At 43.7% G+C, this 25,817-nt stretch overlaps 1 protein-coding gene across 6 annotated transcripts in view; it reads right to left on the bottom strand.

Moving 5' to 3' along the window:
* Nucleotides 1-25,817, bottom strand: part of CACNA1I (calcium voltage-gated channel subunit alpha1 I) — a 376,571-nt gene that overhangs the window by 53,905 nt on the left and 296,849 nt on the right. For 5 of the 6 annotated variants that reach the window (XM_080971347.1, XM_080971348.1, XM_080971349.1 and 2 more), the window contains 10 exons: nt 24,211-24,617; nt 12,460-12,611; nt 10,380-10,565; nt 8,720-8,837; nt 8,098-8,253; nt 7,636-7,744; nt 5,222-5,394; nt 3,872-4,291; nt 2,039-2,139; nt 738-861 (listed from right to left, as the gene is read on the bottom strand). In XM_080971347.1, coding sequence (XP_080827473.1) covers nt 738-861; nt 2,039-2,139; nt 3,872-4,291; nt 5,222-5,394; nt 7,636-7,744; nt 8,098-8,253; nt 8,720-8,837; nt 10,380-10,565; nt 12,460-12,611; nt 24,211-24,617 — 1,946 coding nt within the window. The remainder of the gene's footprint in view (nt 1-737; nt 862-2,038; nt 2,140-3,871; nt 4,292-5,221; nt 5,395-7,635; nt 7,745-8,097; nt 8,254-8,719; nt 8,838-10,379; nt 10,566-12,459; nt 12,612-24,210; nt 24,618-25,817) is intronic. The other variant, XM_080971350.1, reaches the window with a different exon arrangement.

The raw sequence follows: 25,817 nt of genomic DNA, 5'->3' as shown, positions 1-25,817 counted from the left end.
TCCTCTTGGCTCCTCCTCACTGAATGGAAGGCAGATGGAACTCCAAGGGCCAGGTGGAATTTGACTGCTGCACATCTGGCTTATGGACCAAGGGTTCCCCACACCTGCTCTAAACCATAGGTGTGTTCTCAAGATACTTTGCAGAAGGTCTGCTAGCTAATCTGCAACTAATACTATATGCACTCTTGCAAACAAGCCATGTATAAGCAAAGAGTGTTGATACCCCCAAGTCTTTCAAATCCATCTTTTGTGTCAAGGGTGGACTTTGGTCTTTCAAATTTCAGTAGTGCCCTGTGTGAGGTCAACATTCTGTGCCTCCGCTGCCTCTCACTTTCTGCTCTGTGTGCACACTGTGTCATAGTGGTGATGCCCTGCGGCGCCCCCCCCCCCCCGGCTTGGTGTCCAGTGCAGGGGAACCAGGCATGATGCCCTAAATCCGCCTCTATTTATATGCCGATTCTCACAACTGTACATGAACACAAATGAAAACAATCCTCTGCCCCTGAAACGCTGCTTCTGAAAAATGGAAAGTCCACAATTTTTACCAACATATAAAAAATGCTTTTGGAAGTTTCAAAAAACGGTAAATATGATCATTTTAGTGACAGACTTTAAGAAAGACAACCAGCTTTTCTTCACACATGCATCAAGGTGCACTGTTGAAAGCATTTGTGTAGCTGCCCCACAAAAGCTCCCCTAAGATTCTATGGTCCATCTGAACAGGTTATAGTACTTACTGTGCTTCTCTGTTCAATCTGTGGTCTCTCCAGGGCAATAGTGATGCAGTTCAGGAAAATGAAGGCCAGGACAATGTAATCAAACAGCTTATGGGCGATGATAGTTTGACAGAGGATACGAAATCTGAAAGACAGTTCACTTGTTTGTGAAGTGCGTATGTTTCTAAGGGATGATAGGGGTAGTGAGAAGGTTTGGGGGAAGTGGAAGATGATAAAATTACGCCCTGAAACTTTAGCTGTTAAACCTCCCGTTCAAAATTCTTTTGGTTCCACTTGAAGACTGTGCAACTGATTTAATTAGTATTGCCTCATGGCAAACTTTGAGACTCTCCCATTTTATTAATAATAAATAGTAGTAAATTTGAGAGCTGGAATAATTTCCTCTGCTGCTATAAGCTTTGCAAAATAACGCAGAACGTATTGTGAAAAGAAGATACAGTAGTGCAATATTGCTAAAAAATACATCATGGTGTATGTCTGATAATGTAATGCAGGGGTCTCCAAACTTTTTCAGCAGGAGCCGGTCTACTGTCCCTCAGACCTTGTGGGGGGCCGGACTATATTTCTTTTTTTGGAGGGGGGAACAGTGGCGTAGCGTGGGGGGTGCAGGGGGGGCCAGCCGCACCGGGCGTAACATCTGGGGGGGGGCGTGCTCGCACTCGCAGCTCTTTGCCCCTACCTGGCTCACTCACTCTCTCTCACTGCAGTGCTGGCTGTGCGAATCCGATCCGAGCCGTTGGGTCGCCGCCCACTGTGGAGGGGGTGGGTGCCAGGCGTGCGGTGCGGAGAGAGAGCGAGGGACTATCTGGGGGAGGGACAGTGCAGCGGCCACCCAGCGCAGCGCTGAGCGCGGGAGAGAACCACACCAGACCAGACCAGGCAGCAGCAAGAAGAAGCTGGCAGCGGTGGCAGGTTAGGGGTTAGGGGGCGCAAATTACTTGCCTTGCCCTGGGTGCTGACAACCCACGCTACGCCGCTGGGGGGGAATGAACGAATTCCTATGCCCCACAAAAAACCCAGAGATGCATTTTAAGTAAAAGCACACGTTCTACTCATTTAAAAACACGCTGATTCCCAGACCGTCCATGGGCCGGATTTAGAAGGCGATTGGGCCAGATACGACCCCAGGGCCTTAGTTTGACTACCCATGATGTAATGCATAAACCAACCATGTGCTCTAAAAGATGTGCAGGTGTGATTGAAGGTAAATGCAAAAAATTCAAGGCAGCATGGTAGTATCCCACCCCAATTTGCCCATCCCCCATCCCCCACAAACATAAGCAAAAGTAAAGGACACATACCTGTTTTGTGGTGAGAAAAGGTAGATGGACCAGTCTTCACGCAACTCACACCAGTCTGGCTTGTAGGCCTCTATCATCTTTTTGATACGGAAACACAGGCTCTGTGAAAAGCGAGGCAGAACATAAGAAGTTGCCGCCTTCTTCACTTTCCCCACACGAGCAAGACTCCTTTAACGCCTTGCAAACCAAAAACTGAGAAACCTCCCAATTACAGGTTCTTCATCTATATGGATCATTCACTACCCACCATGCCTCATGCAGGGTAAGAAAATGACTTGAAATCACAGCTGTGGGAGACGATGATGGCATGGACAGAGCATTCAGAAGTTTCTCTCTGATCTGACATAAAACTGAAGGGCTGAAAAGAGAACTTCAAGGTCATCAGAGCCAACTGCAAGCACCATGGCAGGATTAATGAACTAATTTACCTCCTAGAAAGTAGAGAATCAGCACTGCCATTCTGACTTAGACTGAAAGAAAGCTTTGCTGATTGGGCAACACTTAAAACTACTAACAGCCATGGGCTACTGAAACAGCTCAGAGCATTGCCTTCTACCGAGAAAACCCCCAAATGTCCCTTATTGATACTGACATTTCACACCTGGTGAAATCCATCGAGTCCCTTCGAGAGAGAATTTTATGTAGCCGAGACTGAATCCTGAGCACCCTTACTTGGGTGTTGGGAGTAAGTCTCGGGGAATCAGACTCAATTTGAAGTAACATTGCATAAAGCATTGGCTACATCAGAGGTTTGTGCATTCTTACTAATATTGCCTATTCCATAAGTAATAGAGAGACACAGTTACAGGCATGCAGGTATCCATGGGGATGTTCCTAATGCCAAAAATATAAAGGAGAGTCTGAGATGTAGTATAAGAGGAAATATTCTACTAACACATCTGGAATTTCAGACAAGACTCAGGCTAAGGACAGGGCTTCAGAGAGATACACGTAAAGCCTAATCACTGCTGATCTTTAAAAAACAAGAAAACCTATGAAGTTTGATAGGATTCTGCTGTACTTGTGGGTGGGATTCTTAGCTGTTCTTGGTGTATGACAGAGATTGAATTTTCATGTCTTGTAAGCTGCCTTGCGTGGGCAGTGTGCCCTGAAAGGTGGCAGAAGCACTCTGAAACCAATTAAATAATGCCAGAAGAGTCTATGGCTTGGGAAATCTGGGGAACCATAGAGTTCTATAGAGTTCTTCAAAAGCTGATCACTCTTCAATGAGAAGATCAGAATAGGCAAATCTTCCTGGAAGATAGCTCACTCACCACTAGGGAAGGGCAAATGTCTCAATTTTTGTCTCTCTCAGTTTCTATTTTTTTCCTGTTGTCAAGTTCAGTGCTCCACATTTCTGTATCAGTTTGTGATTTTTGTAAAAATATATATATATCATGAAAACTGTTCAGCATTCTAATGCAAATTTCTCCTAACATACATGTGCTGGTATAAAATTTTGCCTGATATACACATTCCAATAGGCAATTTTCCTGAGTAGAATGCGTTTTCATATGGTATTTTCACTAATATATGCATTCTTATGTACATTTTTACCTACTATTTCCTTCCTTGGTATGCATTATTTAATTGAAGAACTGCAACACAAAGTCACAGAACACAATGTTCTTTTCAGAGAACATGACATGAAAAGCATTTCATGGGAGGAGAAGTTTTGGAAAGGGTTCTGTTAGAGCTTCACTGTGATCTCTCTTTGCACAGTACAGCCAGGAAGTTCTGGGCTGGCCCAACTCACCCTCTTATCTGCTATGATGGTTCTCCTGAACTCTACAAAGTCCTAATGCCCCTTTAGTGGGGGAAGCAACTACTTACATAGTCTATCTCCTCCTCGTCTTCTCCATGGTCTTTGCGGTTGTTCATTTCTGGGAACATATCCTTAGCAATGTTGGGCATTTTGCCATTGCAGTTCTGGTGCTCACTGGGCCCTGTGGTCACACCCATTTTCCGCAAAGGCCTGTGATTGGATAGGACCGTGGGTGCCAACTCCACCAGTTCAGAGGAGCCTTTGGTGTCCAAGGAGAGGGTTCGCCGATGGTGGTGAACTCTCACAAGCCCTTCCTGTTCACCCTCTGATGCCCTGTGTCGTTCCCCGGATAAGAGGGACTCGTGCTCAGCTGAAGGAGGCTTGTGCTTGAGGCTGTGTCCCCGGGCGAGGCTGTTCCAGCTGGAGCGGCGGCTCCCCCAGCCCCCAGTCCGGCTCCAGGCACCGTAATGAGAACTACGAGAGCTAGACTGCAATAAATCCAAGAGAGGGTTCAGCACCCCCACCCAAATAGGAAAGCAGCACAAGTCAACAACCTCAGCCATTTATTTATTAAGAATGTTTTTAGACCATCTTTCATTAGGAAAATCACATGAGGCAGCTCAGAATCAACACAGATCATTAAAATTACAATGGAACAATAACTTACTTCAAACTAGTTGCTTTTACTTCAAGCTCTTTTAACTGTAAATTAGAGGTATATTGTTTTGGCTTGGTCATCGTAATAACTAAATCACAGCATACATTGGCTGTCACCCACCAGGAGCACTGCTTTCCTTCATCAAGACCCAACCACCCAGCACTACTCTTATCCATTTCCATAGGGCTGGAAGGGAAATGGATCTTGCACATTCTAACAGTGGGGACAACAAGTGCTGGAAAACCATGGAGGATGTGGAGCAGAAATTCATGGAAGATACAGCTTTCAATGGCTACTAGTCAGGATGGCTATAGATTATCTACAGGACCAGATGCAACATGTCTCTGGATGCCAGTCACTAGGGAACAGCAGGAGAATAGGGCTATCACTCCCTCAATCTGCTTATGGGCTTCTCAAAGACACCTGACTGGCCTCTGAGGGTAACAGGATGTTTTGGTCTGATCCACCAGTGTTCTTCTTACATTTGAACTGAAGCTGGAGTTTGGATTAAGGTTTGGATTAAGAGAGATGTTGCTTAAGCTAGAGTACATATGAGTTGAGGGGTGTTGGAAAATGTAGCCAATGGCAAGCTTGAGAGGAAGCAATAGCTCAGTACCAGAGAACATGCTCTGAATGTAGAAGAACTTATTCTCTGGTACCATAAAGTAAACGATCTTATTCTCAGGTGCTAGGACTGGAAATCATTGTAGTATGTTGGCTTTAGGCAACATGTCCTACACCTAGATTTAAATTCACCCACCAGAGACATCACACTGCTTTTCCTGGATTCGAGGGCCATGAGGACTTGGTCAGGCTGCAGAGTATTTCGGGAAGGGTTGGGAATTCCAGCAGCTGCTCCAGGCTGGTTGAGACACGGAAGGCTGGGGTCAAGATGTCCATTTGGGGTCATGGGAATTGCACAAAGCTTTGGATCTGAGCAGAAAAATGCAAAGGAAAGAGAGCAAAGGACATTCCGTTTTCCACCCAGAGAGCTCTTCAATAAATGCATTCACGTGCTTTTAGATATATAGTGAACTTGAAGGAACTGTGCTCGTACATAAATTCCACATACATAGATTCAGACTTTGGCACTATCTCCAAAGCAATGCCTCTAGGAAATTGGGAGAACAATATGGGAGAACAAAAAGTATCCTTCTCCTCCATCACCTAATAGCTTCTGCATTGACAGTGCTTCATACTTTTCCCATTAAAGCCTGGAAACGTTCTCCTTGGGAGAAAGTAAAGCTTATTCTTTATTGCCCAAAAGCTTAGCAAAGAAGATTCTTGAAGTAGGCACTCCACTACAGCAGGAGGAGAACTGATGCAGTAGCAATAGCTATCCTTAGTGTGAGCAGCTTAATATTCACATACATGGAAAGAAGCAAAACTGCAATGACTGATGATACCCCCCTCCCTGCTTTCAAATCGAAGGCAGCTGTAGCTTTGTTCCTGCAGCAGGCACACATTACAAAAGGAGAATATAGTAAAATTGAGAGAAACCGATGAAGACATTAACCAATCCGTGACAAGCTGTTTTGTATCCTACGTTTGAGAGCCACCTCTGTGTCCTCAGACCAACACCAGCAAGTCTCTTTTCATTTGCATCTGGGAATCTATCTACTACCAGATATGTCCTGACTCCCCTGGAAGCAGAGCACCTATTGAGCCATTTGCCCTTGGAAACCCATCAGCAATATGAGGGGCTTTGAGGTTCTGAAGCAAGCAGACAACCAGTGAAGTTCCCTCCAGGTTGGGCACCCTACAAACCAGCAGCGAATAAAAACTGAAGTCCAGAAGGAGAGGCAGAGATGTATCTTTAGAATGGTACACACTATTGGGTGCTGCCATATGGTAAAGAGAAAAGATCATTGCTCACAACACAAAGGTAAAATGCAATTTCTGGCTCAAAGGGAAACTTGATCTATGCTTTATGTTCTCTCTTCAAGTACCACTCCAATGTAGTAAGGGTGCCTGACTGGCGTGCATTTCCATGGTAAGTTGCCCCCATCACTTTCTTTAAACCCCAAACTTCCCCCTCTTCACTGTGGTCCTTAATAAGAATATGCAGGCTTGTAACTGGCATTTACAGCTGTTTGTGTTAAGGGCAATTTGCAGTATTCTCAAAGAAGTGCAGAGGGCATTGCTTTGGCTATCACACAAACAAAATTCTGCCATCCTGTCTTTTGGCTGATTTTACTGATGTTTGAATCCAACCTTTTGTCAAGTCAAATCAGTAGCCACAGGGTATTTTACACAGATTTTTTATTTCCGTCTGATGTGCTTTGTGTGATTTGAACACTAGGGGTTTGATTGAAACTCAGTGTGGGAGCCCAGTTCCATCAGCAGCTTGAACATCTTCATCATTGTTATCCTAGTTCCTATGAGGTCGAGTAGAAAAGCCAAGTATCCTGATTTCGCCAAGCCTGTCTAGGACATCACTGTTGCCTTTCAAAGAGAAGTGACAGGATCTGGGCCACAGCGTGTCCAAAAGGCACCAAAATCCTTTAGTGAAAAACATTGCAATAGCTTTGCCTTTTACTATTAGAAATGCAAATGCATTTGAAGTGTCCATTGCTGTGGACTCAGAGCACATTTGGGGAAGAGGAAGATGAAAAGGGAAAGCTGTAGCTCAGTGGTAGAGAAACTGCTTTGTATGCAGAAAGTCCTAGTTTGATCCCCAGTGTCTCCAGATATGGCTAAGACAGAGAATCCTGCCTGCAACTCTGGAGAGCCACTGTCAATCCAGTGTAGACATTACTGAACTAAATGGACCAATGGTCTCACTCAGTATAAGGCAGCTTCTTATGTTCCTAAGGAGGGAACTTTCCAATATGTTATGTTTTCACATATAAAAGCAGAGACCAACACAACTGTAAGTAGGATCCAAGATTATTCCGCTTTTACAAGGCAATCAAAAGTAAGACCTACTGAGATCAATGGGGATTACTCCCAGGTAAGCCACTACGATTGCAGCCTAATTCAAAGTTGCAAGGTAGTTATGCTAATAAGCCAGAATTGCAGCCAATCTTGAGAAATAGGGAAAATGGGCAATATTAAGTAATAGACTTTATTTTGCTACTCTCATGAAAACCAATATATTCACAAATTAGATTTCATGCAGCGGTTCTCACTGCAGTTATAGTCATGTAGAATTCCTATACCACCTTCTCTTACCCGAGCCATCTTGGAATTTGTCAAACTCCTCATTGTTTGATGAACTCTGATCGTCATCTGAATATGATCGGTTAGCATCACCCTGCATTGGGAAAATAAAATCAAAGACCTGGGAATTGTGAGCATCCTGAGAGCAAAGGAGGTGCTTCCCTGTGATTCCAGCATTTTGTGGCTTCAGCTTGGTAGGGAATTTCCAAGGCAAGGCAAACTACTTTATGGAAATCATTAGCTGACCTGCCACTGCACAGAAGAGACGATACCTTAGTGTCCAGGCCATGTAATGGCACATTTCCTTGCTTTTCTTGCAGTTGCTTTGAAAACTACCCTCCACAAACACGTTCCTTAGAAGATCACTGGACATGGGATGCCTTGCCACCCTTTCTAAGCCCTTCAGGCTATATCCCCAACCAGCTATAGATGTGTGCCATACCCTCCCTGAAAGCAGCTACTGTAGCAACTCACCTCGGCCTGGAATCCCTCCACCAAGATGGCCACCAGCAGATTGAACAGAACATAATTGCCAAATGTCATGAGAGCCACAAAGTAAAGAGATGCCCATGGAGAAGTTGAGGCCATGCCATTGTAGAGCACAACATTCCAGTCCTCCTGAGTCAAGATCTGTAACACAGAACCCAAGCTTGCAAAGTCAAATCAAGAACAAAAAATGCAGGCTGGAAAATACGTTAACTGACAGGTAAAAAGTATCTAATTAGTTTTATCCTTTTCAGCCCGCTCATATGCACGAACTTTTTCCTGTTTTGGTCATGATATATTTTTTCCCCCCTGAGGAAATGCGTTGGCTGTGTTGTGCTGTTCCAATGCCACAAGCACTCTCTGAAATGTAGTGGGTTGTCATTTACAGTTCATTGTAGAGTAGCAGAAACACTGTGGCTCCCTTACCAGTGGGCCAAGCTGCACTCACGATCATTAGGGGGTTGCAACTGATGGTATGGTGTTAAGCATAGCAGCAGGCCCACAAGCCTGATGGTTCAAAGCCTATCCTTTCCTTTAATCACTCCTTGTTTCTGGGAAGACATGCCTCCTTCTCATCCCCTTATTCCCTTTTCCTATTTCTTGGTCTCACCTGGAACACTGTGACAATAGCCCAAAGTAGGGAGTCAAAATTCTTCCGGTCAGGGACTGTGTCTCCTGTGTCAGTCCTGAGGCTGAATTTACATCCAAAGATGTGCATTCCCAGGATGCTGTTGGAAAGAACAGTTTTTTATTTTTAAATCAACACATTTCTGCTGTAATTTTCATTATTGAAATGTTCTTATTTATTTACCACATATGTATCCTATCCTTCTACTAAAGAAACTGGGGCAATACATATATGGCTTGTCACAAGACCCAGAGCTCTGCCTCCTCACCCCCAGAAGAAGAGGTCATGGATATAGGGAACATCTTGGACTGAGAGGAGGATTTGCCCTCAGAACCAGCCTTTGGTGTCCTTCCCTCATTAGGAATTCTAGCACCAGGAGAACCTGTCATGCCAGTGCCTCTCTGGCTGGAAGAGGCTGCCTTGCCTTCCTCAGACTCCAGTTTGGAGGCTGTAGCAGAACCCCAGACTCCACCATATTGCTGGGTCATGGGTCACTCATTTGCGACTTAGATTACTAGTTCTAATCCCATTTATCCCAGGCTCGTTCACCGTGAATTTGTTTTCCTTTTTATTCCGGGGAAAAATGCTCTGTCTGTTGTTAACCCTGGGTAACTGTCAGCAAAACCCGTACTTAAAGGGTTTGAACGTCTGTTCCTCTACCTGCACATTTCTGTTAGCGCAGCAGTTCAGGGTTTCCTGACTAGCTACTTTGCATTTATCTTGATTTTGTGAACTGTCATTTTAATTGGTGATTTCCTGAATTGTTCAGATCCCGGCATTATTGCACATTGTTTTCCATTAAGGGCACAGAAACAGTGTTTAATTGCACATGACTCTCAAAAGGAAGGCACAGAGAGCAGAGAGAGTTCACAACAATTTTTTCCCTTTAAATACAGCCTGGACTTGGTGCTTTTGGTTGTGATGTTGGTTGCCAAGGGTGCTTTTTATCAGTTTAGGTTAGTTTGGCAGCTGTGGCCCTAGCTAGAGAAACCTGACCTAGCCACAGCGATGCATGGCTTTTTACAACCAGGTTATATTGCTGTAATGAACTGTGTGGGGCTGCCCTTAAAGACTGTTTGGAAAATGCTGCTGGCACAGAATGTGGCTGCTAAGACATCGAGATCATATTACACCAATGCTGCATCAGTTACATTGGCTACTTTTTCATTTCCAGGCCCAATTCAAGGTGCTTGTTTTAGCATATACTGTAAAACCCTAACTAGTTTGGGACTATGTTATCTGAAAGACAGCTAATACGTCAACACCAGCACCTGAGACCTTGCTCACCAGCCCACCAGTGAGACCCATTAGGCTGGTGGTGATGGGCAGGGGCTTTGTTAGTGGTGACCCCACACTTTTGGAATTCCCTTCCCATGGCATTATCACTGCTGAGCAAAACAAAACTCTGAAGACAGAAGTCTGCATTTAGCTGATTTGTACTGCTGGTGTGTGTGTGTGTGTGTGTGTGTGGTGTAATAATAATTTCCTGTGTTTTGAGTTTTGCAAAGCTGCCTTGAAAAGTGTTTTCCCCCTTAACACAGCAAGTTTTAACAAACAAACAAACATCCTTTCTTGTGACTGAACAAGTAAAATGGATCTCATTCTGGATAGTGTCCCTGCACCCTGGAATCCCTCTTTTCACCTGAATATAAAGATAAACAGCATGAGGAGCATGCAGAAGGTAGCGACATTGTCCATGGTCTTCATGAGCACCACCAGCTGACGCCGCAAGGCAGGCATGAACCTCACCAGCTTCAACACCCTCAGTAGCCGGAATGTCCTCAACACAGACAGGCCACCATCAGCTTGGCCTATGATCTCCCAGATGCTACAAAACAGGGACAAAAGCAACAAGAGACAAGGGAGGGGGAGGGAGGGCCAGAGTGAGACCTTGAGAAAAGTAATAGAAAGGAATCCCAAAGGATGATGAATGACAGTGTGAATATTATAAATAGAAGCAACTTTTATTTGAGTGATCTTTAACTGAGATCCAGGTAGACTGTGTTTGCCAGAGAGCGGGAAGGAGGGAGATAATTTCTGTTGTCAATTGCACTGGTGTCTATGAACCAAATATCCCTATGTGTAAGAAATACAAAGTTTGTCTGAATTAATTTGGTGAGAACAAAATACACTTGCTTATAACTCCTGAGTTATTCTTTGTTCTTTGGAGTTAATGTTCCCCTTATATCCTTCCCTTAGTCAATTTCAACAGGTTCCTTCCAGGTTCCTTCAGGATCTCTCCTGAAAGCATTTTATACAAAGATGTTATGATGCTCCACAGAAGCGAAAGCTTGTTTCCAGCCTCAAGAACCAGAAGGGAAGAAACAAAGAGTGAAAACTACAGCTTAGCCAAAACGGCAGCCCCAGTTCACTGCCCTGCCCCCCCCCCCCCATGTTTGCAGGTGGCAACTGTTTTGGTAATCTTCAATGGAGCCATAATTCAAAACACACACACACACACACACACACACACACACACACACATCGTAAATGGTTTTGGGGGTGCTTTGCTCAAGGGTGAAAGCAGGGGCTCTTTCCTTTCCTTTTCTTAGTCCTGTTCATAAATTTCAGCAGGTCTACACTGAGTAAAACCTAGTTGAATAATATCTTCTGGCTACCACTACCAAGCTCCCCTCTTCTCAGGTGCACTGCACCCTGGCAAGTAGGAAGTAGGGAGGTCCTGATGGCCAATCTCTCTCCCTGCTGCCAAAACCTCTTGCAGAGCGAGCAGCTTTTAGAGTGCTAAGACTGAAGTAGGAAGCTGCAGCTGCCCACCTGCATGATGAAGGGCCTGTTTTGACCCCAGAGTCCAGCAGTGAGGGAGCCAGAGAAGATTCCTGGGTCTGAGTCTGAAGCTGGTGATCAGGGGACCACCAAACTGGAAACTGGCAGGGAGGAGCTGACTGAAGCAGATGCTATAGCACCAGGATTCTTAAAACTAGAGTCAGGAACTTCCTGGATAATTTCCTCTAGATGTGAGGAAGCAAAGCCTTGTGCCCCTGTAGAGTTGTCACAAGTCAGAGTAGATTCATCTGAGCTAAATGAACCTGATAGAAGGCAGCTTCCTCTGTTCCTGTATAAATGGTACTCTGAACAGGGTGGGTGTTTAGAAACTGATGGACAGTTGCAGTGAATGGTGAATCTAGGCATAAGGTTCTCCTGCAGTTATAAGGATGCATGTGGAGCTATAAGATTGGACAGTGGGTGGTATTCAACACCAGTCCTACTCAGGGAATGTCCATTGAAGTTAATGGACCTGAATAACTTCGGTTCATTAGTTTCAGTGGGTCTCTTCTGAGTAGGACACAGTTGAATACTACCCCCCCCACCATGTTTAATGGATTTATGCAGGCAGAACCATGATGCTCTTGGTTTTATATATAGCAAAATGGATCACAGTTACAAAGTTAATAGGAATTGTCCTGAATCCAAAGGAAAACTGCTGGAAAGGCCGAGAATAGAATCCAGAATGGCAAGTTTCTGGGTCCTGTGCACTACCTTTTTGAGTGACTCTCACATTTTATTGATTAAAATGTTTAATATAAAGTAGTAGCATCACCAAAGTCTAGAATGGCTTGAGATGTGCTGTCCCAACAAAACATTGCTCCAAACACTGCTTGGAATGAGTTTCATTTACTTCTTGGGCAGCCCCCAAACTGACCCTCACCCATCTTTCTTACACTACGTCTCATACATTGATGCATGGCTTTGATTATCCTTACCTGATGATGACGATGATGCTGTCATAGATGTTGTAAGGATTGCGAAGATAATCAAAGAGGCCAAAGGCAGCAAGTTTCAAGATCATCTCTAGGGCAAACATGCTGGTAAACACAACATTGCAGATTTCCAAAATATTAGTCAGCTCTTCTGGCTGCAGGAGAAGTAAATAAAATAAAATAAAATCAGAAGCCATTTAGGAAACTTTCTATCACATACTGTTCTGCCTAGTGTACAATAAATGGGGCCTCTGGGTAGAGAAGAGACTCTTGCAACTTTTCCATTTTTTATTTTTTTTTAAAATTGCATGTTAAATGTCTGTCTGTAAAACCACCATCTCCCAGTGATGTCCCAATATTTCACGATGTTTCACTTGTTATCCCCGAGTTTTTACCTTAACTCCTTTATGTTCTGTTTTGGTTCTGTCTCCAGGACTGCAGGCTGTTGCTGTTTTTTAAATTGTAGCTGTTTTAGGGTGAAGAACAGCTTCACCCTATGAAATGAAGAAATGAGATTGCAGGAAGCTTAATGTGCCAATTTGGTGTTCCAAAGAAGATTGAGGATTACTGTGATGTTCCATAGAGATTTACAATATACCATGTATATTGTACTGAATGCTGGTTCCTTACGAATAAGGATACGTGATACAGATTATGGACCAGCATACCAACTGGGAACTCGAAATTGTTTTGAAGATCCTCAGGGCATTTGCACTGAGGCCGTTATACGCATGTTGAAAAACCTTATCTGTAAAATTTGCATCTCAGTACTGAGAAAGGTGTAAGTTATTTCTGCAAGTTCCATGTTCTCATTTTAATGTATGCATATTTGGGACTTAATAGTACTAGTGCCCTCTTCTGCCTCATATAGAATTACACTACTATGTTACTAATGTTGATCTTAGACTATAAAAATTTAAAGTGAATTCACTGCTGGATTGCCAGACACAGCTCTATTATAGACTTGGTTGTATTCAGACAACAGAAGCACACAATTTCATTTTTGTGGTCTTTCTACAAATAATTTTGTTTTGCATCAAACTTTGTTGTTCTTTATGATCATTGGATATATATTTTTCATCTGCTTAATTGGCACAAACTATTTCAATCTCTTGCTTTTCTATTTTTCTTATTTTTTTAAAAAACCATCAACAAGGTATGCTTATCACTTCCACCATCCATGGCATGTGTTGGAGCACTAGCATCAGACTATGATAGTATACTAGAGCTGTTTTCTAAAATGAATTAGCACATTTCTTTTAAAAATTGTTTTGTATTAAACCCTAAATGCCCTTGGTCCAGTATACCTGAAGGAGCGTCTCCACCCCCATCATTCTGCCCGGACACTGAGGTCCAGCGCTGAGGGCCTTCTGGCAGTTCCCTCCCTGCGAGAAGTGAAATTACAGGGAACCAGGCAGAGGGCCCTCTCAGTAGTGGCGCCCACCCTGTGGAATGCCCTCCCACCAGATGTCAAAGGAAAAAACAACTACCAGGCTTTTAGAAGACATCTGAAGGCAGCCCTGTTTAGGGAAGCTTTTAATATCTGAAGGACTATTGTATTTTAATATTTTGTTGGAAGCCGCCCAGAGTGGCTGGGGAAACCCAGCCAAATAGGCGGGGTATAAATAAATTATTATTATTATTATTATTATTATTATTATTATTAACATTTCCCTTAATGCAAAAGTCAATTAATCAATCAAACAATTTTTGGAAACGAAAAATAACACTCACCCCAGTTATTTTGAGACTTCCTCTCCATTTGCAATAATGCATATTTTCAAACAAAACTTTCCTCTATCCTTCCTTTCTTCTTTTCTTGGTGTTTTCAGCTTCCCACCCCCAGTCCCTTTTTATACCCCTGTTCTTCTAGTAGCAGCTTGCTAGGACTTGTTCTGCTAATCTTCTCTCATAACTCTCTCTCTCTCTTGGCTGCTGTCTCATTAATTACCCAATGGAATATGTAGATATCTTGGAATGTATTTTATTGAAGAGGAGCTTGTTATGCTTTGCGCTCAAGTACACACTTAGGCTATAACACAATTCCATAAATAGAGTACGCAGCCAATCATGTCACTTCTATCTTGTATATGTTGCATACAGAACAAGCATGTCAAGAAAACTGGTGGCATGATGCTACTACTCCCTGGGATGTTTGTGGTGAGAAAAAGGCTTGAATCAAATGATTCAGCCTTGGATGCATGCGGTATCAGGGTTTCACGCGGGTCCTTTGTGGTCTTCTTGGAACTTGCAAATAACATCCACTCACTAAGCCAGAAAAATACAGTTCTGCTTCGTTCATATGCGTGTGTATATGTGTGCGAGCCACAAATAAGTGATCGAATGAATAGACTTCAACCACCTGCCCTCCGATGCTTTCTCCTGAGTTCCCATTCCAGTTCCTGAGCGCTTTGTCCCACATAATCATCTGTTCACTCGCACCAAGTGGTTTTGACAACTGCTGTCCAAAAAAATCCCCTCCCTCCTGTATTCTGAAAAAGCAAAACCCTTCTCTCTCCACAGCCTACTAATTCATCCCCACACTTTCTCGGGATCAGTGACTTCACGCTAATTTCAACACAATGAGAAGGGGGAAACAACAACAACTGCACACCTTTCCCATGCCAGATGATTCTTTATTAAAGCTGCCAGTTTCCCTAAGTGAAAAAAGTAAAGACAGAATGGGAGAAACAAGGCCTCTATTTCCACCCATAATTATGTTTGACTAATAATGCAAATGCAAAAAGGCAAAAGATGGAACGTAAAAACTAACAGAGTCATCTTGTGCATCTTCACACAGAAGGAAGAGTAAGTGTTTGTAGGATAAGACTATGCACACTGTAGTAAGCCCCAGGGAAGCAGAATTTACTTTGGAGTCAATCTGCATAGGATTAACTTCTAAGGGTCTTCCCTCATAACTTAAAAACCTATATTGTAGGGTGAAGAAAAGACAGACGGTAATTTCAGAAGGAAGTGGAAATCCCTCCCCTTATTTATCTCTACTTTTACCATCTCTACCATATAACACCGGTCCCGAGATCTGCATTGGCTCCCAGTATGTTTCCAAGCACAATTCAAAGTGTTGGTGCTGACCTTTAAAGCCCTAAACGGCTGCAGTCCTGTATACCTGAAGGAGCATCTTCACCCCAATTGTTCAGCCTGGACACTGAGGTTCAGCACCGAGGGCCTTCTGGCAGTTCCCTCACTGCGAGAAGTGAGGTTACAGGGAACCAGGAAGAGGGCCTTCTCGGTAGTGGCGCCTGCCCTGTGGAACACCCTCCCATCAGATTTCAAGGAAATAAGCAACTATCCTACTTTTAAAAGACATCTGAAGGCAGCCCTGTTTAGGGAAATTTTTAATGTTTAATGCTGTATTGTTTTTAATATTCGAATGGGAGCAACCCAGAGTGGCTGGGGAAACTGCCAGATGGGCGGGGTATAAATAAATTATCATCATCATCATCATCATCATCTACTTTTCATTTCCTGAGCTGAAGAATCAGGCAGAACAAGAACATTTTGGATCATTCAATAAGCCTCTGTGTAAAACTCCCGCAAGCTGGTGTGGAAGATAGCAGCTTTTTGCAATATGTGTTCTGAGGCAGGTTGAAAATAGGATGCTGTCCTAAAATTTGTATGTTTATCCTGGACATGAAGGAATGCCAACTGTAATTTCAACCTATCACTCTCCAAGGCAGATATCACATTAGAATATATTTTGCATTTTACTACCACTACCCACTTCTGAAAATGTTGAGTTGGGGGGAGGAGACGCTAGAAGAAAATATGAGTGAGGATTGAGCAGGACAGAAACTTGTTTTGTAAAAATAGACATAACCTGCCTCACTGTGAATGCTTTAATTTCTAAATCGCATTGTGGTGTGTTTTACATTTTTCCTTGCCTTTCTGAGGAGAGGTCTATGGGGCTTGCATTTTCCTCCCCCTTCATCTAAAATAGATGAGAGATGTGAAACCTGAGGCACAGAATTGTGCCCTGAATATGACTAGCATATTTCATTCTAATCTCAATGTTCAAATGGAGTATCTCACAAACAAATAAAATGCTGAGTGAGTGGGAGAGTGAAACTAAAGACCTCACCTTGTTTCACAAAAAGTAGTGGTTTTTGACATGGCAGGGCAGTGGGGGAGAGAGGTGAGGAGCAGCTTTCCTAATATCCATCCACTTCATTAATTCCTGCACATGGTACTAGAGTTGCACATGGTGGAATTCCTGCATACAGTCACTCAATAAACACACCCAAATGTTCAAGCAATGACACTAAAAATGTCAAAGATATCGCACAGAACCACTCCGACAAGTCTCCCAAATAGAAATTGCAATGGAGGCTCTGTATGGGGAACTTATTGCAAGCACAAAATATAGCACACAGACAAAGTGTGGGAAATGCAGTCTCCACGCCACAGAAGGGGTATTGAGGGGAGACGTGTGGCTTGCATAAGACAAATATGTAACATTAACAAGTGCATATTTACTTTGCTGAAAATGTATTCTGCAGAAAGGTTATAGGGGGAAACTTCTATTTGTAGTCTAATGCTCATTTCCATGAAGCTCCCCACCGCAGAGACGAGCGCACATCCAAGTGGATTAAAGATACCCCTATTTTTGGCAAGGCATTTTGAGATACCAGGCCTGTCCTATTTAGATGTGCGCTTGTCTGTATGGGGGGCAAGCACAATGGTGATGAAAATAAGCTCAGAGCTGCACAAGCAAATCTGCCCGAAGAGTCTTTGGCAGAAACCTGAAAAAGCAAAAATACCAATTCCAGCCCAAACTGAACAGATTATGTCAGTGATAATGAGAAATGTAATGTAGCATCATGATATAATGGTGAATTGTCTTCCTTGCTCCTGCTGACGTGTTCTCTCTCTCACGCCTTCTGTGCCTTCGTGAGGCTTTAAAAGTCATCCTTGTCTGTCTCTTACCGAAAAGGTCACCTGTTCCCGCTCACTCTCCTTTCCTCCCTGACATCTGTTTCACTAGTCAAGTGCACATCTGCTAATCTTTTTCTAATGGGCCATCACTCACCCCAGGGAATGGTTCCACCTAGGGAGTTGGGTAAGAAAGGAAGAGCGTAGGAGAGGGAGACAGGAGAGGAACAGCTGGGGAAAGGCAAAACTTCTAACAATTCCACATTCCTGAGTGGAAGGGAAAATACAAAACAGAACACAGAGAGCCAGAGACACAATGAAAAAGCAAAGCAAAGAGGAAGCCAGAAGCAAATTATTAGGATGGGAAAATAATGAAGGCAGGGGAGGCTGCAGACATGCAATACAACTAAAGCACATGACTTCCCTCAAAGAACTCTGGCATACAAAACAAACAACGATGAGGATGATATATGAAGCCCAAACTAGACGCCTTGTTGGGGGTGTTTAACAAAGTTGCAGGAGTGGGAGGAATGATGGTCAGCACAAACTTGGCGGTTTCACACCAGCTGTTGGACCAAAGTATCTCACAAGGTTTCTATGAGGGAAGGGAACAAGCGGTGGTGAGGGAGATTCAGTTTTCCCGCTCAACCACAGACCTCACTTACAGTGCAATCAGGGGCTAGCTCAACTGAGTTCAGTGGAACTGACTCACTTTGGATCTTGAGCCAGCTGTCAGCCTAACCAATCTGTCAGGGAACTGACACTGGAGCCAGAGGCGGAGGCTAGGCTCCCAAGTGATGCTGGAGAAGGGCCCAGCAGGGAGAGAGGCAGCTCATCAGCTGGGGAAGGAAATCAGCGTAACACCAGGGATAAAGGGGGGCAGATGGGGGAATCGGCGAGGGGGCTCCAGGACTCCTCGCCGGAGACTGGCGGGGAGAGCACGGGTCCTCCGCTACCCACACCCTCCCTGCGCAGAAGACTTCCGCGCAGGGAGAGTAGGAGGAGACTTGGCGTCAAACAGCTTTTATGCTGGAAAAGGTTTAAGAGACGCCCACTGACGGATTCTGCTAGCGACTGAGACAGCCATGAAGTGAAGGGCTGTCCGGACAGGAAAGGTTTAACTAGGCAACCTAGCCAGGAGTGACGGCAACTTACGCACGAGCAACCCCTATTCTTACTACACAATCCCACAAGGTTGCTGTGAGATTAGAAACGGGCAGGAGGCGAACCATGTACAATGGCAGGCATAAAATGTAAGCAATATTCAGAGGCATACTTAGCTGTTATGAAGTTAATTCATTGATAGACCTGTGCTCCATAAATTTGTCCTAAAGAAAGTGGCCATCACTATTCCCAGTGACAAGGAGGTTGACAAACCTATTATGTGTTGTATAAAGAAGTACTTTCTTTTGGCTATTGTGATGGGGCAGGTTGATATAAGACAGGAGTGGAGAACTTGCGGTTCTGCAGAAGCTGTTAGACTCTGACTCCCATCAACCGCAGCAAGCATGACCAGTGGTCAGGGATGATGGGAGTTGGAGTCCAACAACATACGGAAGGCCACAAGTTCCTCACATCTGACCTAAAAAGAGAGTAAAGTCATATCTACACTACACTAGCTCATCTTTATTATTACTTCATACTTTCCAGGGCTGAGTCACGGCACTGATTTTAAAAATGTTCTGAAGTTAAGCTTTGGCAATACTGGCTCAAATTAAACCCTTTCCAGAGGTCTTAGCACATACTGTTGTTATGTTCTGATGGTTATTCTATAAATAGTCCTAAACAGTACATTAACTCAAGCTTATGTAAAATTTAAATGAAGTAACTCACGCCAAAATCTCCCTTTAGCTACATGGCTCCTGGATAACCTCTCCATCATATAAGTCATGTGTTTATAATATTTGAATACTAGTAGATGATTATACTGATTGTTCTTTGCCCTTAGTCGTTGCCAATCAAAGTGATAACTACTCAGCTTCTTTAATTTTTCTTTTATGTCAGAGCTTTCTTTTTAAAAAATGATTTATGTTTTTATACAGGCCTCCTCTGAGCTGGGCATCATTATTTTTAAGAATGAGGTGGCTACATTAGTGCTTATTATACAAAGCGGAGGTTCTAATCAACCAGGGCCCTCTTAAAAGGCTATGCCCACACTGTCTGATTCACAGCCAATTCTGTGCTAGGAATATTCCATAAACAGAAAGCAAGACTGTGGGCAGGTTAGTCAGCAAATGTGGGTTATCATCATACATATTGCAAAAAAAAAGAGGGGGGAAGGAGAATGGTATTTTCCACACTCAACTGCTATCCCGTCCAGCTTTCACAGAAAAGCAATGAAACTAATGATGGTTGGGATTGCCCTTTGATCATTGTTGCGTATAGTTTTGTTTTGTTTTGTTTTTAAAACTAAAAAGAAAAAAGAAACTAAGGATGGAGGAGAAATTTGATTCACATCACATTTAAGGGTCAAACTACCTAATTCACAATTTCTGAAACAATATGTGAACCAAATCACAACCATCCTTTGAAATTTGCATTCCTCTGAATTTTGCAATGCAGTTCTCCAGCTAAGTAATTTATACAAAAATGCATATACTAGGGCAAATTAATGATAAAGTGTGCATAACATAACATAGTGAAAATAATACGCCAAAAATCCATTACCAAAAACTTCTTTGCAAAACTGTGTTTCTGAGTATTCAAACATTTGTATACAGCCCACTTACACAGGGGGTTATGTTCTAGGCCCCTGCACGCGTAACTGAAATCACGAAAACTGGGGAGCACCATATAAAAGGCCTCCAAACACCCATCCCCCCCCCCCCGCTCTCCAGCTCTCTCTCCCACTCTCTCCCCAATCCAGACCAAAATATCTGTAGTTGAAGCTATGGGGCTGCCTGAAGAATGAGCAAGAAAGTTGCTGCTGCTGCTGCTGTGCTACCCCGCATGTCAGCTGTTAGGCAGGGAGGCTGAGCAGCCAAAACAAAGCCTCACTGCACCTCAGGTCTCTTTGGGTCTTCCTCTGCCCTCACTGATGTCCTCTTTGGGCTCTGGGGAGGGTCTCCTTGTGAGCTATGAGGACTCTCCAACCCTCTCCCACCATTTCTGGATTTGAAAAAAAATTACTTATTTATTTTCCTGGCGTCACACATATATGTGGTTGCACACGAGTCAATCATGTGTAAGTGGGAGGGTGCCTGTATTTGGTAAAATATCCTGATGAATTCTCAGAAGGACTGTTTTGGCGGGGGGAGGGGGCGGAATCTGCAAACTGATGCAGAAATGTGAGACCTGAATTCAAGATTGGAAAAATGAGAAACTGAGAGAAACCAATATTGACAGGTTCATCTATTGTTAAGAAGAAGCTAGGGGGCTCTTTTTAGCTGTGTGGATGTACAGAAAGTTGTTGTATGCAGGACCTGGTAGCAGTCTTTCTTATCCTGGATTTAACTTGCCCCCCACTAAGCAGCAGGTGCCAAGTTCCCTGACAGGCCTTGGTAATAGGAAACAGACCCCTGTCAGGTTTGTTTCCTGCTGCTCACATCAGGTTGCCTCACTTGTCAAACATGGAGATGACAACTTCCTCCTGACCTTTGACCTCACCCTCATTTTATACCCACTCAGATAGTATTCCATCTGCCCACATGCACTACCTTCTGCTCTCTCTTTCACTGTCCACAGAACTGCTCACAGCAAAGCTCCAGCTTCACTGAGGCAGATCACAGGATCTCCACAGGACCATCAGTCTGCAACTACATTGCCAGTTCCTCCCTCTTCTGACTACACTGAAACACATATTTCACAAGCACTTCAGATCAACCAACATTCCAGAGAGTATGTTACATGGCAATCCTAACTACAGCTACACAGAAGTCCCATTGAATTTGGTGGGGTTTACTTTCAGGTGAATGGGGCTAGGCTTGTCACCTATGTCAGGAATGCTGAGCAAGGGTTGGTCATCTCTCACTATCTTGATACGATGTGCTGTCCACAAAGCACACCAACGTGCATCAACAAATACAGATCACTCGAGTTCGGTGCAGTTTATGCAGAAGAGGCCACGCTGTGCAAAGGTGACCATGCCTTCTGATGAGCAACTGGACATTCATAATGCAGATTCTTTGCAGTTGTAAACACAGAAATATAATTATTTTCTACAAAGCTATAATGTATAATGTTGATTTAAAATGCCACATTATTAACTTTCTACAGACATCAGGGTGCGGCTACTGAGGGAATATTTCATGCGGAGGAACAAAACTAATTTGCATGAATTAATTGCCTGCAATTAACATAAGTTGCAAATTGTTTTCATGAACTTAGCTGAGGCCAAAACGACAATGTGTTCTCTATGTGATGTGAAAATGTGGCATCAGCCCTTGGGGGAAAATGGAAGAAAAATCCTGAGAGATTAAAAATAACACCAATAGATTAGGAAATTATTTTACTGGCTTCACAGTTCAGAGTGTAAGCCTGTGGGTAGCATTTGTTCTTTTAATTCAATTGTTGTGCTGCACCGAGTGCCGAAGCACTTGCCAAATAAGAACAGCTACAGCAATCACTACTCTAATAATTCCTGTACATTGCAACCCCTCTTTGGAAACCCCTTAGGTTTTCAATTTTTGAAACAAAATCTTTACAACATCAAGGCCTGAAAATGTCCTGTTACAAACAGAATAACCACTGGAATTGTCACAATTCTAACACAAATATCTGAGTTTCCTTGTATGCGCCTTGAAAGCTGGATCCTCTGCCATTCCTACTGCATACATCAATAGCAGCAGGCGGGAGGGGGTACCATTGCACACCTGGCCTCCCATCAGCTGCTTACTGGAAGGGACAAGGTTGGATTGGCTCTGGTGATGCAACTGACCTCCTCGCTGCCTCACCCTCCTTCCCCAAACCTAAAAGCAGAAGTAGCTCCACTGAAAGAAAGCTGGTGTTGCAGCTCCACCCAACAGAGTGAATCACTTTGGCTATACAAGATGCTATACAAAAGACAAGACTGCCACACAACAGCAGCGGTACATGCAGGCTTTGAGCGGCAGGTTGTCAGTACAAACATCTAAGGTCTGGCACAGCTGCCTTTTAGGTTATAACCCTGCTCAATATTATGTGTAGCTGATTCCTCTGTGACAGTTCAGAGAGCCTCATTTGTGCCCAGACATTTGCCTTTTCTATTTTGATCTATTCTTTAGCACAGTTTCAGATTAAAAGGAGAGTTCCTGCCCCTGCTGCCCCTTGAGAGGGTTCCTTGAGCTCCATCCGTACAGGGCTCACCGGATTCCCTTGTACCTCTGTAGAAATGGGCTGTGCTTGTGTGTCTCTTAATTAAGCTGGAAAGACTGGCAAACGGATGTATTTGATTTGAGCGGTGGGTGAAGTGCCTGCGCTGTCCCCAGAGGCTGTATTAAACTAAACCAAATAGACTAAGGATTCAGTTAGCTAATGAGGGGAGAAATGAGACCGAAAGAGGAAGATAGTGGGAGCGGAGAGTTGGCAAAAACAGGAACATGCACACAGAGAGAGATCAGCTGAATGGAGCATAAATGGAGGAGGACAAGGAAAGGGACAGAAATAAAAGGGAGAAAAAGGTAGGAAGCTGTGTTGGTTTGTCTAGATCAGTATTGTTACTAGCAGCGCTTCTCCATGTTTTCAGATAGGGAATCTCTCCCAGCCCTACAAGGAGATGCCAGGAATTGAACTTGGAACTTTCTGCATACAAAGCAGTTGCTCTACCACTAGGCTATGGCCCTTCCCCAAAAGAGAGAGCAGGAACTGAAAGGGAGATATAGAACAAGGAAATGACTGTGTGCAGAAGCAAAAGGAGGTGAAATGCACTTCAGATGGTTACTTCACCTATTAATCCCCCTCCCCATTCATTCATTTAGTGAACACAGACACTTGTTGCCCGGTGGGCTTACCAGCTATTTCTGCCCCAAAACCACAGTGAGGTAACACCTTTATTAGGAACCCACCCAAACGTCACAGAGTTGTTTCCAGGACTGAGAACAAATTGATTAACCGCTTTATTTCATTTTTGTTTAAATGGGGGTATGTCTATTATTTTTTCTTGATCCCAGCAGTTCTTGGTACAACCTGTAATCTGCAAAACACTTACCAGAGGCTAATATGCAATTACACCACCTTAAAAGACTGTTACAAACTGCAGACTCGGGGCTTTAGCATCAAGAACTTTTTTTTTTTTACTACACTCACCCAACAAATAATTTTCTAAATATCCAGTCTGAAGATGTTTGGAGGAACTCAAAAGCTTGCTCATGTCTTTGTGACATATTGGTTTGGCCTAACAAATGTAGTATTCTAGCATGGCTTTAGCATCTCCCCTGCCTTGCAATGAGCCAGCAGAGCTACTTATGTTTTCTATAGGCTACATCTTCCTCAGCCAACCTAGAGCAAATCTCTCCCATTCCATTTGCATAGGTGCCAGATTTGCATAGGTGCCGTTTGGTCTTCAGACCCTGGCCTCAGTTCACAGGAGCACTATTGCTACTTCAAAGCCTCCAATTGGGTTTTCCTCCCATACTTTCTTGTGGGGTGGGGAAGATGTGCAAGCCTAGTATAGAGCTGTGCACAAGATATAATCATAGAAGCTCTAAGGGAACATGGCAGATACAGGTGCCTTGTCCAGGTGCTGCTTGATTATATACGTAGGTCCTTAAATGACGAACTATCTACCAGCTCCTAGGCCCCCCCAAATTCCCTACAGAAAGAGTAAACTCACTTGAACATTGTTGTGTTGATCACCACATGCTAGATAACAGCCATACTTTTCAGGTACACAGTATCACCTCAGACTGCTAAGTTAATTTATTGTTCACTGCCCACCAGTCTAGCTACCTGTTCATGGTGCTCAATGCCCATGCTGATGGTGTTCACAAGGATGGCGATCATGATCCCACGGTTGAAGTATTTGCTCTCCACAATTCCCCTCAGTTTAACCCTGACTTCTTGCCACACGTCACTCCAGAGAGCCAGCTGTCCACCTTCCTCTCCATCCTCCTCCTCTTTCTCCAGGTCTGTAGTCCCGGTGCTTTCTTTTCTTCCATCTCCCTCCTCTTCACTGGGTCCTCTTCCCTCTTCCTGATCTGAATCGGCGCTCTCAAGCACGGAGAGTCTCCGGGCTGCTTCCCGCTGGGCCTTGTGACATCTTGGGCAGTTGCTGGGGTCAGACGTCAAAGTCATGGCAATCGGTTGGCCAAGGCCTTGTGGCACATAATCAACACAGTTGTGCTTTCGGCAACGTCCTGGGGAATAATAAATACAGGGATCAAATTTAAGGGGAAAGCAGTGCTACATTTCCGCATCTGTTAGGCAAAACAGGTCCTAAACTGTATTGCTAGCCATTTTAAGCATGAAGGAAATTAAGCCCTGGAACCGTCTGCCAAGGGAAGTGTTAGGCTCATCATCACCAAGAGACTTTAATGGAGATTGTTTGTCTCTCAGAGACATGCTCTACTTCCGCTACAATAGATTAGACTCAATTGTGTTCAGCTCTGTAGTAGGGGTAGGATAATTCTCCAGACTGCAGGAATCACTAAATAAGAGGCCATGGCATGTGTTATCTCAGAGGTGAAAAAAAGAAAAAATATCAAAGTTTCTTCTGTCCTTCAGATCTATGATCCCCTAGTTATCACTTAAATAAATCGTTTTACTGGCAGAACGTATGGCTGAAAAGGTCCTTGCCTGTGTTCATCAGAACTGCTGAGTTTTTACTTAATGGCAGTGTTACCTGTTATATCTGTAGAAAGAACAACAACATGAAGAGAAAGTATAAAACAGTCCATTGTTGCAAACTTGCTCAAAAAGTTATGCTGATTTCAAGCTAGAAGCACAGACTTGTTTGCCCCTCTGTTCCTCACCGCATGAAAAGTTAGCAGAAACAGGCGAGAATGCACAACTTCATGCTCCTACAGGTCATGCCACACTTTTTTAAAAAGATGTAAAGCTAAGATACTTTATACCTGAATATGCAAAGTGTGAAGGCAACCAGTTCATCAGAAGCACAAGTAAGGAAACTAGGCTTGACTGCAACTTCCTGCTGAGTGTGCAGGTTCATCCTGGCAAAGTGGAGCAAAACTGGACAGGCTGATCTGATTTGACAAGCTGAGGAAACCTCTTTAGCTTGCATTGGCAGTTGGGCTGTTCTTATAACCAAAGTAATCTTGTGGGATCCAGAGAGGGGTCAAAGTTGAGTGGCAGAGCACGTGCTTTGCATGTAAACGTCCCCCGGCACCTCTCAATAATAGGTAATATTGAGCTAGATGGATCAATGGCGTGACTCAGGGCCAAACTAGTTGAGACATAAAATGCATTTGTTAAAAATACAGTTTGCTCCTTTGAAGCTGCTGTATGCTTCGATACTGGCAACAACATGGGATTTCCTCCCAATACATATATCAGCTTCAGAGGTGGGTTTGCTTTTTGTTTTTTTAAACTCAGGACCA

This window comes from Podarcis pityusensis (assembly GCF_964106645.2).
Source record: "Podarcis pityusensis genome assembly, chromosome: 10".
In the NCBI taxonomy this organism is placed as follows: domain Eukaryota; kingdom Metazoa; phylum Chordata; class Lepidosauria; order Squamata; family Lacertidae; genus Podarcis; species Podarcis pityusensis.
Note: the sequence above shows the minus strand (reverse complement) of the source record. Positions and strands in the feature narration are given on the sequence as shown.